Here is a 12,904-nt window from a genome sequence, read left to right as displayed (position 1 = left end):
CAATTACATGAACAGATTAAATAACATAAATAGCGAACCTAATGAAGTACTGGGTAATTCTCTTTCTATTTAAAGAAAAAGAAAGAAAATATGAAAATGACAAAGCGAAAGAAGTATCAATATTATAAGGTTTCGATTTTTTTCATATTAATCATCATTTAAATTTGGCAAATTAATATCTTTTTAATTATCGAAATTATATTTGTAATAAATAAATATATTATTTTTTCATAAAATCATGCTTTTATTTCAAATTACATCATCTAATTTATTAATAATCAATATTTACGGCGGCCTGGAGTATGCCGTAAAACTGCTTCTGCTTGGCTAAGAGCTCGTCTTCCTCGGACGTAAGGAAACAGGTTAACGGCCCAAGACCCAGAGGCATTTCGCAGGAGTGATGAGCCTGCGCCCTTACGGACCACCAGCGGGTTATTTCAGGTGGCGTGGTTTTCCTATCTAACTGTGATGAGTCAAGCTGACATTCGCGGATAACAGCCAGATATGGCTGTCCTCACTGTTGGTTTTGACCTCTGAGTTGATAGGGTTTTCCACCTAAGTGAAAAAATAATCAATATTTACGATTTTAACCATTCTTATAAATTTTTAATCTAAGTTTAAAACTGACTGCAAGATATATAAACTGGAAAAGTCCCTGTTTAAAATATGCTTGAAACAAGACATACTTTTTTACATGCAGAGACTTATATGTGGGGCTCTCGGAAGGCCACCCATCATTGTTGGAAAACTCCCACACTGCATTGAGCGGACAATTCTCCTTTCTGCATTTAATTTGCATTTTAACCATTACTTCTCTTCCAGCGAGTTCACATCATTTTACCTTTAGACGTGGCAAAATGCTGTTTTCTCGGTGCTTAAATGGCTGTTTATCAGTGGAACAACGGACGCTTTCAGATCTGCCATGTGTAATATAACTGTCAATACAAAAAACGTCGGCTACGTGCACAGTCCACAGCTCAATTTGTGGGTTCTCCAATAAATTTTTGACAACTTTCAATCCCGTTCAGAGTGGCACGCCCATGGCAGCAAACAGCAGGGTTGGCAAGCACTAAACGGAACAAATCGACAGCGAGGAACGGGTTCCTAAGACATTGAGGCATCATCAATCTCGGACGGTTTTAGGTCGCTCCACCTACCTGAAATCCAGGTTCCTGCTTCGATCCCGGGCAGGCTCATTTTATTTTTTAATTTGCTCTGGCCAAAGCCAGGTGTGGGACTGGGCACGCGTTCCCTGTACACGCACGGAGAAGGCCAGGGTGCCCTTCCTGACACTTCCCGTGCAAGAACAAGCGGGAACTGCATGTCTGCCTGCTCGGGTTGTCGAATTATCACACGAGTCTTCCTCGTATTTGAGGTCAAGAGTTCGAGCTCAGAGGGTTTGAACCTTCGTTTTTACAATTTTGGGTAACTGGTTGGCCTTCACATATATAAAATTCTGTCATGGCTAACATCAGCAAGAGGCGCGACATGGACGTGATGAAGCTGTAAGCTAAATTAAATATTCATTTATCCTTCATAAATTCTTCTTGTTTAAATTTGACACTATGGCTTGAAGCTGTCGTGATGTCTTGCTGGTCAGAATGATGCGTGACCATAAAGTGGAGACGGTAAAGGATGGCCTGAACGAATTTTATGTCGAGTTTAAAGGACCTCGAGACAGTACGTCGCATTTTATTTATTTATTTTTCCAAATTTGTTACTACTGTTAAATTTTCGGTATAATCTATCTATTTATGCCCTTATTTTTTGACCATTCCTTTTATTTCTTTAGTGTTTTCTGTTATTACAACTTAATATTTGTATACTCTTTCTATTCAGTCACAAATTCATTTAAATTTATTTTCGTCTGTTATTACTGCTAAATTTTCAGTATTATTGACAAAAGCCTTTTGGATTATTTACAATTTTAGTTCGTGAGTGGTAGATGAGTCTCAGGGACTCTGTTAAATTCCCCAATTATTTGTTTGACTCGACTACAGACATAATTCTGAACTATTTATATGTGCTTTTCAATATCCTAAATTGCACACTTTGAATCCGTGTAATCTTTTCCTTAAAATCGTTTTAGTGGAAAGAGCAGGTGATTATTTTAGTAGTAATACCGTCTATTTGGCTCCTTGTCTGGATTTTCTAGCACAGTTTTGAGTTTCATTTTACTTCCGTTTCTCTGAGTTTTATTTATTTACTTTAAATTCAATACAAGGTCTGAAAGCATTATATATACAATTCGCTTCTAGGTGTCTTAATGCTTCAGTCAGAAGATTCTCAACCTTATTTTCTATAATTGCAGCCTAAAGTCTACAACTCATATATTTTCTACGGTCTGATTCATTTTAGTTGGCAATAATGAATTGTAGCCTGAGAAACTTTATCTAAAGCTCATGGTTTCATATCTTGTTTCTGCTTCTCTGATAGAATAAAGGCCATCTTACACGGCATGGTACATCGAAGTAGATATGGGTGATCAAAATTCAGAGAGTTAGTGTCTCTTATGATAGCTTGCGAGCACCAAAAGGGAATATGTTTTACTTCAACATGCTCTTGTTTCCTCTTTTTGGAACTATTCTCAAAATACTTTAATTGTAAAGCCCTGGTCTGCAAGGTGTTATGTTGAGTGATCTGAAACTTTTCTACTTAAATATGTTTTCGAGTTCCTTTCCGAATGACACTGAATTCGACCAATAATTCTTTGAATTGAAGTACTTGTATCTGGACTTGACAATTGTAGCTTTACCAATCTAAACACATTATCTATACATGTTCTTATAATCTACATTTCTTGTTTTATTTGATAGATTTCCCTTTCTCCGATGATTTATACCTTTGAGAGTTGTATTGGCTATGGTCTGAGTATCTACCAGGGTTTTTGGAGCTGAAGATCCCTTCCTCATTTATCGATTCTTGATTGCATGACTTTTGTAATAACTAACCTTGCAGTTCTCTTAGTCTAACATAAGGCATGTAGGGGACCTTCATAATTACGTCCCTGAGGACATAGACAACTGTCCAGTGTCCATGCTATTTTGCAAGTAGTGCTTGCGCAAGGAGAAAGCGTTGCTATTCATGGTTTTGTCAAAGGCTTTGTGGAGGTTCATCGAAGGTGGTACATGAGGTAATGAAATCCCTTTGAAGGAAATACCCATTGATATAGATATTAAGGAATACTTTGCTGGTTTGTGAAATTTTGATTAATTTCTTTTGTAAGCAAAATCCTACCAGAATATGTGATTAAGACTAAGATTAAGGATGCCTGAGAAACTCATGGTTGGTACATGAGGTAATGAAATCCCTTTGAAGGAAATACCCATTGATATAGATATTAAGGAATACTCTGCTGGTTTGTGAAATTTTGAGTAATTTCTTTTTTAAGCAATACCCTACCAGAATATGTGATTAAGACTAAGATTAAGGATGCCCGAGAAACTCATGGTTGGAAATGCTCAACAATGCATAGCCTAACTAAAGGCTTTTTTCAATCCAGTTTTAAGGAAGAAGGTCACTGCCATATAATAGTTTCTTGTGGTCATTGATTTTCTGAAATACCTTAGTTTTCTTGTATGATTGGTATGGGTTGTTTTATGTGGATAAAGCCACTAAGTGATTTACCCACCTTGGGTTGAAATGTCGAGGTTACCATTACAATTTTTAGGCTTCCTTGAATGCATCCTTGCACTAATAGGGAATTTTATATGTTATGAAGTTGCAAGGTTTTCCAACCCATGACCATAGAAAAGGGGTAATAGTTAGACTTCCTTGAATGCATCCTTGCACCAATCAACAATTTTATATGTCATGAAGTTGCAAGGTTTTCAAACCCATGACCATAGAAAACTTAAAACGGGTTGGCTCAAAGTCGATCTTTCCAAGGACCTTAAAGAATTGTGTTAATTTGGGGTGAGAGGGTGTAAAGTTTTATGTCAGCTTCATTTATCAAACCTCTCGAATACTTGTCAAAGTCTGAACCACGGGATATAGGGCTAATCCTTAAGTTAAACTTGAAATTATAGAAGTTAAAGTTCTTGAGAATTCCCAAGGGTAGGCTCAACAAGCTCATCTCTATATAGGGCTAATGTTTAAGTTAAACTTGAAATTACAGGAGTTCAAGTTGTTGAGAATGCCCAAGGGTAGGCCCATCAAGCTCATCTCTATAAAGAATATGAAGGATGCGTAAAAGTTGTTAGAAGGAAAAAGCTCCCAATCTTAAATGGCCCAACCAACATTGGTGGCCAGGCTTGACTTAGCTCCACTTTGAAGAAGATTGTTAAATTGGCCATGAGAAAAGAGCTTGTTGGGGTCTTCATAAGACACATCCTTGTAGACAGGATTTGGGTCATAAAGCTCAATCTTTACCCATGTGCTTGAACTCTTAGCAAGCTCCAAGTGTAGAAGACTCTTAAATGAATATTTATGGCTCCAGATGTACTCTATTGATTTCTCTAAACACTTTTGGCTTATTGGAGAGCCAAGAGGATGGGGAGACAATGGAACCCATGGTTCATTAAGTTCATGATATTGTTCTTGACTAGAAGTTTTGTGCTCACAGGAAGTTAAAATATTTCATATGATGATGAAAACAACTCTTTGGGGTTTTGGTTGAATTTGTTGCTCTTTATATGAACGATATAGAAGGTGAAGGTGTCACTACAACATTGGTTTCATTGCTATTATTGGCCATGGGTACTATTACAACAAAATATAGCACTTAGTGTAAAGCCTCACTAGTTAACCTAAACAATGTGCAACAGATAGGAGTGTTACCACTATTACCTCAGTGACTACTCCCCTCTCTTTAGTGAAGGACATGATCCAATACAAGGGAGGCTTCTTTGGTAGGGCTTAGAGATCAAGTAACCCAAGGATATTAAGCTAAATGCTCCCTAAGGATTCTACAACAGAAATCTATTGGATAATGATATGCAAAAGTAGGGTTTGTAGTGGATGAAGGAATAAGTTCAAGACTCAGGTTTAAAGGATGTATGGGTCAATCTAAAGGCTAGGGCTAGCCTAAGGAGTCTCAAATAGGTTTCTTGAACACACCAAATTAAGAAAAACTTAAGGCTGCTATAAACTAGGATTTTAAGCCAAGAAATCGCAGCAAAACACAAGTTTATAGCAACAACAAATTTCGCTGTTAAAATGTTGATTTGGGGTAGCATCGGATGTGCTCTAGCCACGAAAATTGGTGGAGAGGCTAAGGCATATGAGATCTCCAATACCCAGAAAGGGTTTGGGTAGATTCTAAACAGTTTGGGAGATATTAAAATAATTAATATTTTTAATGGAGTCCCTAAGTCTAAACTTAGGGAAAATAAAATATTAATGTGTATTAATATAAAACTGTGTTAGAATGGTCCAAAAGTCATGGATCAAGCCAGATCTAATCTCGGCCGTTGATTTGTCAATGAGAAAAGTATAAGAGGAGGCTTGAGGGTCACTTGGAAGACACACTGAGGGAGACCAGTCAGTTCAATTTCTGGAGCAGGGTTAGCTAAGAAATTGAACCAGTGGTCTGGTGAGCAGTACAGAGCAGAGAGATGTGAGATTAGTGCAGAGGCAGAAAAGGCAGACGTAGGGCTAGAGGGAGCCACGCAGAGGCAACATAGATTGCATAGAGCCAATAGGGCCTGCGTCATCCACGTCGAGGCTGTAGGAGTGACACAGAAGGCCAGAGAGGCTGCGCAAAGCCTCAACAGGCTGACGCAGAGGGTTTCAGGCCACGCAGAGGTCAGCAAGGTTGACGCTGGGTTCAGAAGAAGTGCTAGAGAATTTGTCTATCTGTGGGTAAGCTAGTTTGGCACCCTGTTGTACTAGAAAATTGTTGAATAATAAAATCCTCCCTTGCTGCACCAGTTTTCCCACATTGGGTTTTTCCGGGGACATTAGTCCAAAATATCTGTGTCAATGTGTTGATTCTTGTGCATATGTTTGTTTCTGTATTACGGTGTGATATCTGCAGCAATATTTATTTTAATGTTTATTGAAGTGATTTCATGAATAACTTATGGTGGAATAAGTAGGAAAAGTAAATCAGTTACTGCAGTGATAGAATTTTCACATGGTATCAGAGCAAGTAATTAGAGACAGAAAGGGAAAATCAGTTATGGGTCGAGACCACGATGCAGAGGCATCCACCTCAGGGGACTCACGCAGATTTTTAGAAGATTGCACAAGAGAAAGAGATTTCGATTTCTCTATGTTGGCTTCTAGGTTGGAAGAAGAAGTGGCGTGCATGACTAGTGCTGCATCATCAAAAGTATGGTATATAGACAGTGGAGCCTTGTGGCATATGATGGGGAATCAGGGAGTGTTTCTCAGAATATCGAGAAGAGAAGATGAACTTTCAGATCACCATGGGGAACAAGGCAAAGTGTACTCCAGTAGGGAAGGGTACCATAGTTTTTTAGACAGAATCGGGAGAGCAGTTCCATGCCACAAATGTGCCACATGTGCCAAGATTGGGGATGAATTTACTTTCTGTGTCACAACTACAAGGCAAGGGCTATGACGTCTACTTCATCAAGGAAAAGGTATACGTCAAACACCCGAGCTGGAAAAAGAAAGTGCAGATCGGGATCAAAAGTAATCGGTTGTATAGATTACAACTAGAATCACCAATGGCACTAATAGGCAGTCATGGGGACAAGGACTTGAACGAACTATGGCACAGAAGGATGGGTCACTTGCACCATGGAGCTCTGAGAATTCTCAGGAGCACTGTAACAGGAGTTTCGGATCTGAGTACGGAACGAGATGATGTATGCAAGGGATGCACTCTAGGAAAGTATGCCAAGGTGACATTTCCTAGGAGCAAACACAAGGCCAAGAGTGTACTAGGATTGATACACTCAGATATCTGCGGACCTATGTCCATCAAAGCTCTCAGTGGTGCCGAGTATTTCCTTACCTTCATTGATGACCATTCGAGGAAAACTTGGATTTATTTTCTGAAAACCAAGGATGAGGTTTTTTGTTGATTTAAGGAGTTCAAGGCTTTGGTGGAGAATCTGATTGGGAAGAAACTAAAAATTTGCGCTCAGATAATGGTGGAGAGTATGTTGATAAGGACTTCATTGATTATTGCACTAAGGAGGGCATCAGAAGAGAGTGGACAACTCCCTACAATCTGGAGCAGAATGGGGTAGCAGAAAGAAAGAACAAGACTATTGTAGAAGCAACTAGGGCCATGCTGTATGATCAGGATATGCCAAAATTCCTGTGGGCAGAAGCATGCAACACAACTGTTTATGTTCAGAACAGGACTCCTCATCGGGCATTGGGCAAGATTACTCCAGAGAAAGTCTTCATTGGGAAGACACCTAAAGTCAGTCGTTTCAGGATATTTGGGAGTTTAGCATATTACTGCATACCCGAAGAAAAGACGAAGAAGCTAGATCAGACTGCAGAAAAGGGATATCTGGTGGGATATAGTGAGAATGCTAAGGCATACAGAATCTATCTTCAAGGGAGCAGGAAGGTAGTAGTATGACGAGATGTAAAGTTCATGGAGGACAGAGCTTTCAGAAGATCTCGCGAAATGCCTTCTGAAGAGCAGTCGAAAGAGGATCCGTTGGTCATGCCTCTTCAACCAACAGAAGTGAAGAATTCTTCCTCAGGTCAGGAAGATTCTCAGGATGAGGAGAAGCGGACAGAAGCACTTGCTAGCAGCGGAAGAACTAGCAAGGAACTTCGTCAGATTTTGCGTGATGCAGAAAACTTCATCGGTGAGCCAAGGAACAATAAGAGGGAGCAAAAACAGGCAGACAGATATCATGCATTAGTAGCTCAGGATGGAGAGCCTACCAGCTTCAAGGAGGTAGCTCAGCATCAGGTCTGGCTAGATGCGATGGTAGAGGAGTATAACGCCGTAATGGTGAACGATGTCTAGGATGTGGTGTCAAGACCTCAAGATAGATCTGTGGTAGGTTCGAGATGGATCTACAAGATCAAACATGCTGCAGACAACAGTGTTGAGAAATACAAGGCCAGGTTTGTGGCTAAGGGGTATGCTCAAAAGGAAGGGATTGACTATGAGGAAACCTTCGCCTCGGTAGCCAAGTATACATCTATTGGGATTGTGATATCTCTTGCAGCCCAAATGGGATGGGAGATCCATCAAATGGATGTCAAGACGACATTTCTGAACAGGGTAATAGAAGAAGTGGGCTTTGAAACTCATGAGAAGAAGTCTCATGTATGCAGACTGAAGAAAGCCTTGTATGGGCCGAAGCAGGCATCGAGAGCATGGTATGGTCGAATAGATGGCTACGTGCAGAAGATGGGGTTTGTCAAGAGTGACGCGGATCCGAATCTCTACTATTTGATCGTAGAGAACGAGCCGCTTATCTTAGTATTATATGTGGATGATCTCTTTCTGACAGGATCATCTAGACTCATTGAGGACTGCAAGAAGAATCTGGCCACAGAGTTCGATATGAAGGATCTGGGATGAATGCACTACTTCCTAGGGTTGGAAGTTTGGTAGCAGAAAGGAGAAATCTTCCTTGGGCAAGGGAGGTATGCTACAAAAATCTTGAAAAGATTCGGGATGGGAGACTGTAGACCTATGGCTACGTCAATGATCACCAACTGGAAGAAGATTGATGCATCAGAAGACAAGGATGTCGATCCCACCCTATACTGACAGCTCATAGTGTCCCTAATGTATCTGGTCAATTACCAGGCTAGATATTTGCTACGCTGTCAACACCCTCAGGCAGTTCATGGTGGAACCAAAGAGGGCACACTGGGCAGCAATCAAACATGTTCTCAGGCATTTACATGGAACAGTTGATTATGGGCTCTTATACACCAAGGGGAAGGATATCAGGTTGAGTGGATTTACTGATGCAGATTGGGCAGGAAGTTCAGTGGATCGGAAAAGTACCTCTGGGTATTGTTTCAACATTGGATCAAGAATGACCTCCTGGTGCAGTAGGAAACAGAAGTTCGTGGCTCTGAGCTCATCTGAGGCAGAATATATGGCAGCAAGCACAGCTTCGTGTGAGGCCATATGGCTTAGAAAACTGTTGGTGAACCTATTCAGAAGAAATATGGAGGCGACCAAGATCATGTGCGATAATCAGAGTTGCATCAAACTCTCTGAGAATCCAGTGTTTCATGATAGGTCGAAGCATATTGATATCCGGTGTCACTTTGTCAGAGACTGTGTCCAACAAGGAGCTGTACAGTTGAGCTACACTCCTACAAGAGAACAGGTGGCAGATATCCTCACCAAGGCCCTTGGAAAGTCAAAATTTGACTACTTCATGGAAAAGATCGGGATGGTAAAGAATCCCTTTTAGTAGCAAAAATGGGAGTGATAATTGCAAGGATGCAGAGGGAGTTGTCATACAGATGCAACAGTGGCAGTAGTAGAGCCATGGGCAGCAGTACAGGATGCAACAGTGCAGAGAATGTTGGGCAGGGAGGCTTAGCATCAGCACAGGGATCGATGCCAGATGATTAGGGTGATACTCAGTGAGGAGTATTACTAGGGCACAATCCTCGCTAAGAGGGAGTGTTGATTTGGGGTAGCATAGGATGTGCTCTAGTCACGAAAATTGGTGGAGAGGCTAAGGCACATGAGATCTCCAATACCCAGAAAGGGTTTGGGCAGATTCTAAACAGTTTGGTAGATATTAAAATAATTAATATTTTTAATGGAGTCCCTAAGTCTAAACTTAGGGAAAATAAAATATTAATGTGTATTAATATAAAACTGTGTTAGAATGGTCCAAAAGTCATGGATCAAGCTAGATCTAATCTTAGCCGTTGATTAGGGACTTAATCTTGGCTGTTGATTTGTCAACGAGAGAAGTATAAGAGGAGGCTTGAGGGTCACTTGGAGGACACACTGAGGGAGACCAGTCAGTTCAATTTCTAGAGTGGGGTTAGCTGAGAAATTGAACCAGTGCTCTGGTGAGTAGTCAGGAGGCAGCAAATACGGAGCAGAGAGATGTGAGATCAGTGCAGAGGCAGAAAAGGCAGACGTAGGGCCAGAGGCAGCCACGCAGAGGCAACAAAGACTGCGCAGAGCCGACAGGGCCTGCGTCATCCACGCAAAGGCAACAGAGACTGTGCAGAGCTAGCAGGGCTTGCGTCATCCATGCAGAGGCTGCAGGAGTGACGCAGAAGGCTAGAGAGGCTGCGCAGAGTCTCAATAGGCTGATGCTGAGGGTTTCAGGCCATGCAAAGGTCAGTAGGGATGACACCGGGTTCAGAAGAAGTGCTAGAGAATTTGTCTATCTGTGGGTAAGCCAGTTTGGCACCTTGTTGTACTAGAAAATTGTTGAATAATAAAATCCTCCTTTGCTGCACCGGTTTTCCCACATTGGGTTTTTCCGATGACATTAGTCCAAAATATTTGTGTGAATGTGTTGATTCTTGTGCATATGTTTGTTTCTGTATTACGGCGTGATATCTGCAATAGTATTTATTTTAATGTTTATTGAAGTGATTGCATGAATAACTTATCGTGGAATAAGTAGGAAAAGTAAATTAGTTACTGCAGTGATAGAATTTTCACATAAAATTGTATAAAAGTTATATGAGATGAGGTTAAATTTGATAGTAAACTAAAGACAAAATTACAATAATTTTTTAAGCATATAACAACAAGTAAGGTATGACATCAGTACTAGAAAATGAATGAAAAAAGTATGAAAAACTTTGAATTAGCTTCTCTAATGCACTTATAAACAAAACCTAACTCAAGGGCATACATCAACAAGACATTAAATGCTAAAAACACAAGATTTCATTGTCATTTAACCTTAATTTACCATAAATCAAAAATAAAAATGATTTTAGGGTTTTAAAAAAATCCCATAAATAAGAAAGAGACGTGCTTTCTCTATATATGGCAAATATAGTCTTGGATACAAACTACTCTAGGGCTTCTTTTGAAGTGATTCTAAATCCAAACAAAACTAGGGAAAATAAACTAACTTACCCAAAGGTTTGCAGTTTATTTAGGTTCTTATTTTTTCATATGATTAATAAAAAGAAAAACCTATCTCTACTCTTCAGATGCTTGGAGGAAGGGTTTAGCTCAACAAGGGACAATGAAGCAAATACCAAATAAACTAGCTTAGCACAAGAACATACATCCCATGTAACATGAAACCAAGATAAAACAAGTAAACTCACTTACTTCACCATGCAATATGCAAGATATCCACTATGAGCATCCATGAAAAGAGATCACACCACATCATAAGATCCATCCAATAAAGTCACTCAACTAGGCCTCTATTTCACACTAGGGAGAAAGATCACTAACGAAGAGTTGTAATAATCCATGTGTGACAATGATCCAAAGGAAATTGACTCCCCTTATTTATAAGAGTGTAGCCAATTCAATTTTCCTCAAATTAGACCTAAATCCTCTAAAAATAATTAAAATCCATGATACAAGATGGATAGGTCACAAGACCATCCCCAAAGATGAGTGTAATATCCTCCAAAGGGCATGTCTCTCCATGAAAACGTGCAAAGAATAGCTTAAGGGATGTATCATATCCCATAAATCATGGATTTCCATCAAAATGAGGTACATCACCAAAGTGATCCTCCATAGCCCACATCATCCTCTAAAAGTCTCACATTGTCATCAAATGGGGAACTAGGATGATGTCATCAAGGTAGGACATGATGTCATTGTAAGATTTTAAAGTTTAAACACAATCCGAAGATCTTTGTGAAAAAAATACTAGACTAGCTACTATAAAACAAGGGAGAAGAGAGAAAAATTGCTTAGAAAATTTACCAAAGGGGCAACTCAAATTACACAAGCGACATGATATGAAAATTTGATGTATAATTGTCACTAAATATGAATGTAATATATAGTATATACTCTCCAAGAGGAAGAACCAATTTGAATTAGGTTAGAATTCCCTTGTGCATGCACTCAAATGACCGTAGTAGTTTCATAGAATAAACTAGAAAGCCAAAATTTGATGGGGACCATTACATTAGAAAAATAGATAATAAAAGAGTTAACTGAAAGGAAGTCGAATTAGAAATCAGTTAGAATTGATGTAATAACTCTCGCATGCAATGAATACCCAATAAAACTCTAGAAATAGAACTAAAAGTTGACAGAAAAGCTGATAGGTGAGTGGATAAGATATTTTCCCAAAATAAGAGATCTGTCAAAGTTGTAACCTCTGCTGAGTGAAACTCTTGGTGAAGATGTTTGCATTCTACTTAGAAGAGGAACGATATTGCAGATCAATGACTGTTGTATGGATATGCTTTTAGATGTAGTGCACGCAAACCTCAATGTACTTAGTCCACTATCTCTAAATTGGGTCTCTACAAAACTTGAGTGTACTCTAGTTATCATTACCATATTACTGTAAGAAGTTGAATTTGTACACCAATCTATACTAGAAATTACTGTAATGATATATCCCGAGTAAACATTCATTGCACTACTGTGCTCTGCCTTGTTGATGAAAGAGTAATAATTCCCTACTTCTTGCTCAACCAACATATAGTGTTGAATTTGGGTAGCATCAAATGTGCTTTAGCTCCAAAATTTTGTGGAGGGGCTAGAAGACATGAGATCTCCAGAACTTAGAAATCGTTTGGAGAAATTCCACCCAGATGAGGAGTTATTAAAATAATTAATATTTTTAATGGGTTCCTAAGTCTAAACTTAGGAAAATAAAAATATTAATGTGTATTAATAAAAATATGGGTGAGAAGGTTCTAAGTGACGAGGATCAAGCTTGTTTTAATCTTAGCTGTTGATTAGAGATTAGATCACGGCCGTTGATTCATCAACAGGAAAAGTATAAGAGGAGGCTTGAGGGTCAGTTGGAGATACACTGAATTGATCAAAGAGTTCGATTTTTCTGGGGCGAGGTTTGCTGAG

At 39.4% G+C, this 12,904-nt stretch overlaps 1 protein-coding gene across 1 annotated transcript in view; it reads left to right on the top strand.

Annotated features, from left to right (window-relative positions):
- The first annotated feature begins 759 nt into the window (after positions 1-759).
- Positions 760-12,904, top strand: part of LOC149219285 (ubiquitin-conjugating enzyme E2 5-like) — a 182,432-nt gene continuing 170,287 nt past the window's right edge. The window contains exons 1-2 of the mRNA XM_089384308.1: positions 760-1,505; positions 1,601-1,680. Of these exons, the coding sequence (XP_089240434.1) occupies positions 1,462-1,505; positions 1,601-1,680 (124 nt within the window). The 5' untranslated portion in view covers positions 760-1,461. The remainder of the gene's footprint in view (positions 1,506-1,600; positions 1,681-12,904) is intronic.

This window comes from Pinus tabuliformis, chromosome Q (assembly GCF_031772625.1).
Source record: "Pinus tabuliformis cultivar Carrire ecotype Pingquan chromosome Q, CPIR1, whole genome shotgun sequence".
Lineage (NCBI taxonomy): Eukaryota > Viridiplantae > Streptophyta > Pinopsida > Pinales > Pinaceae > Pinus > Pinus tabuliformis.
Note: the sequence above shows the minus strand (reverse complement) of the source record. Positions and strands in the feature narration are given on the sequence as shown.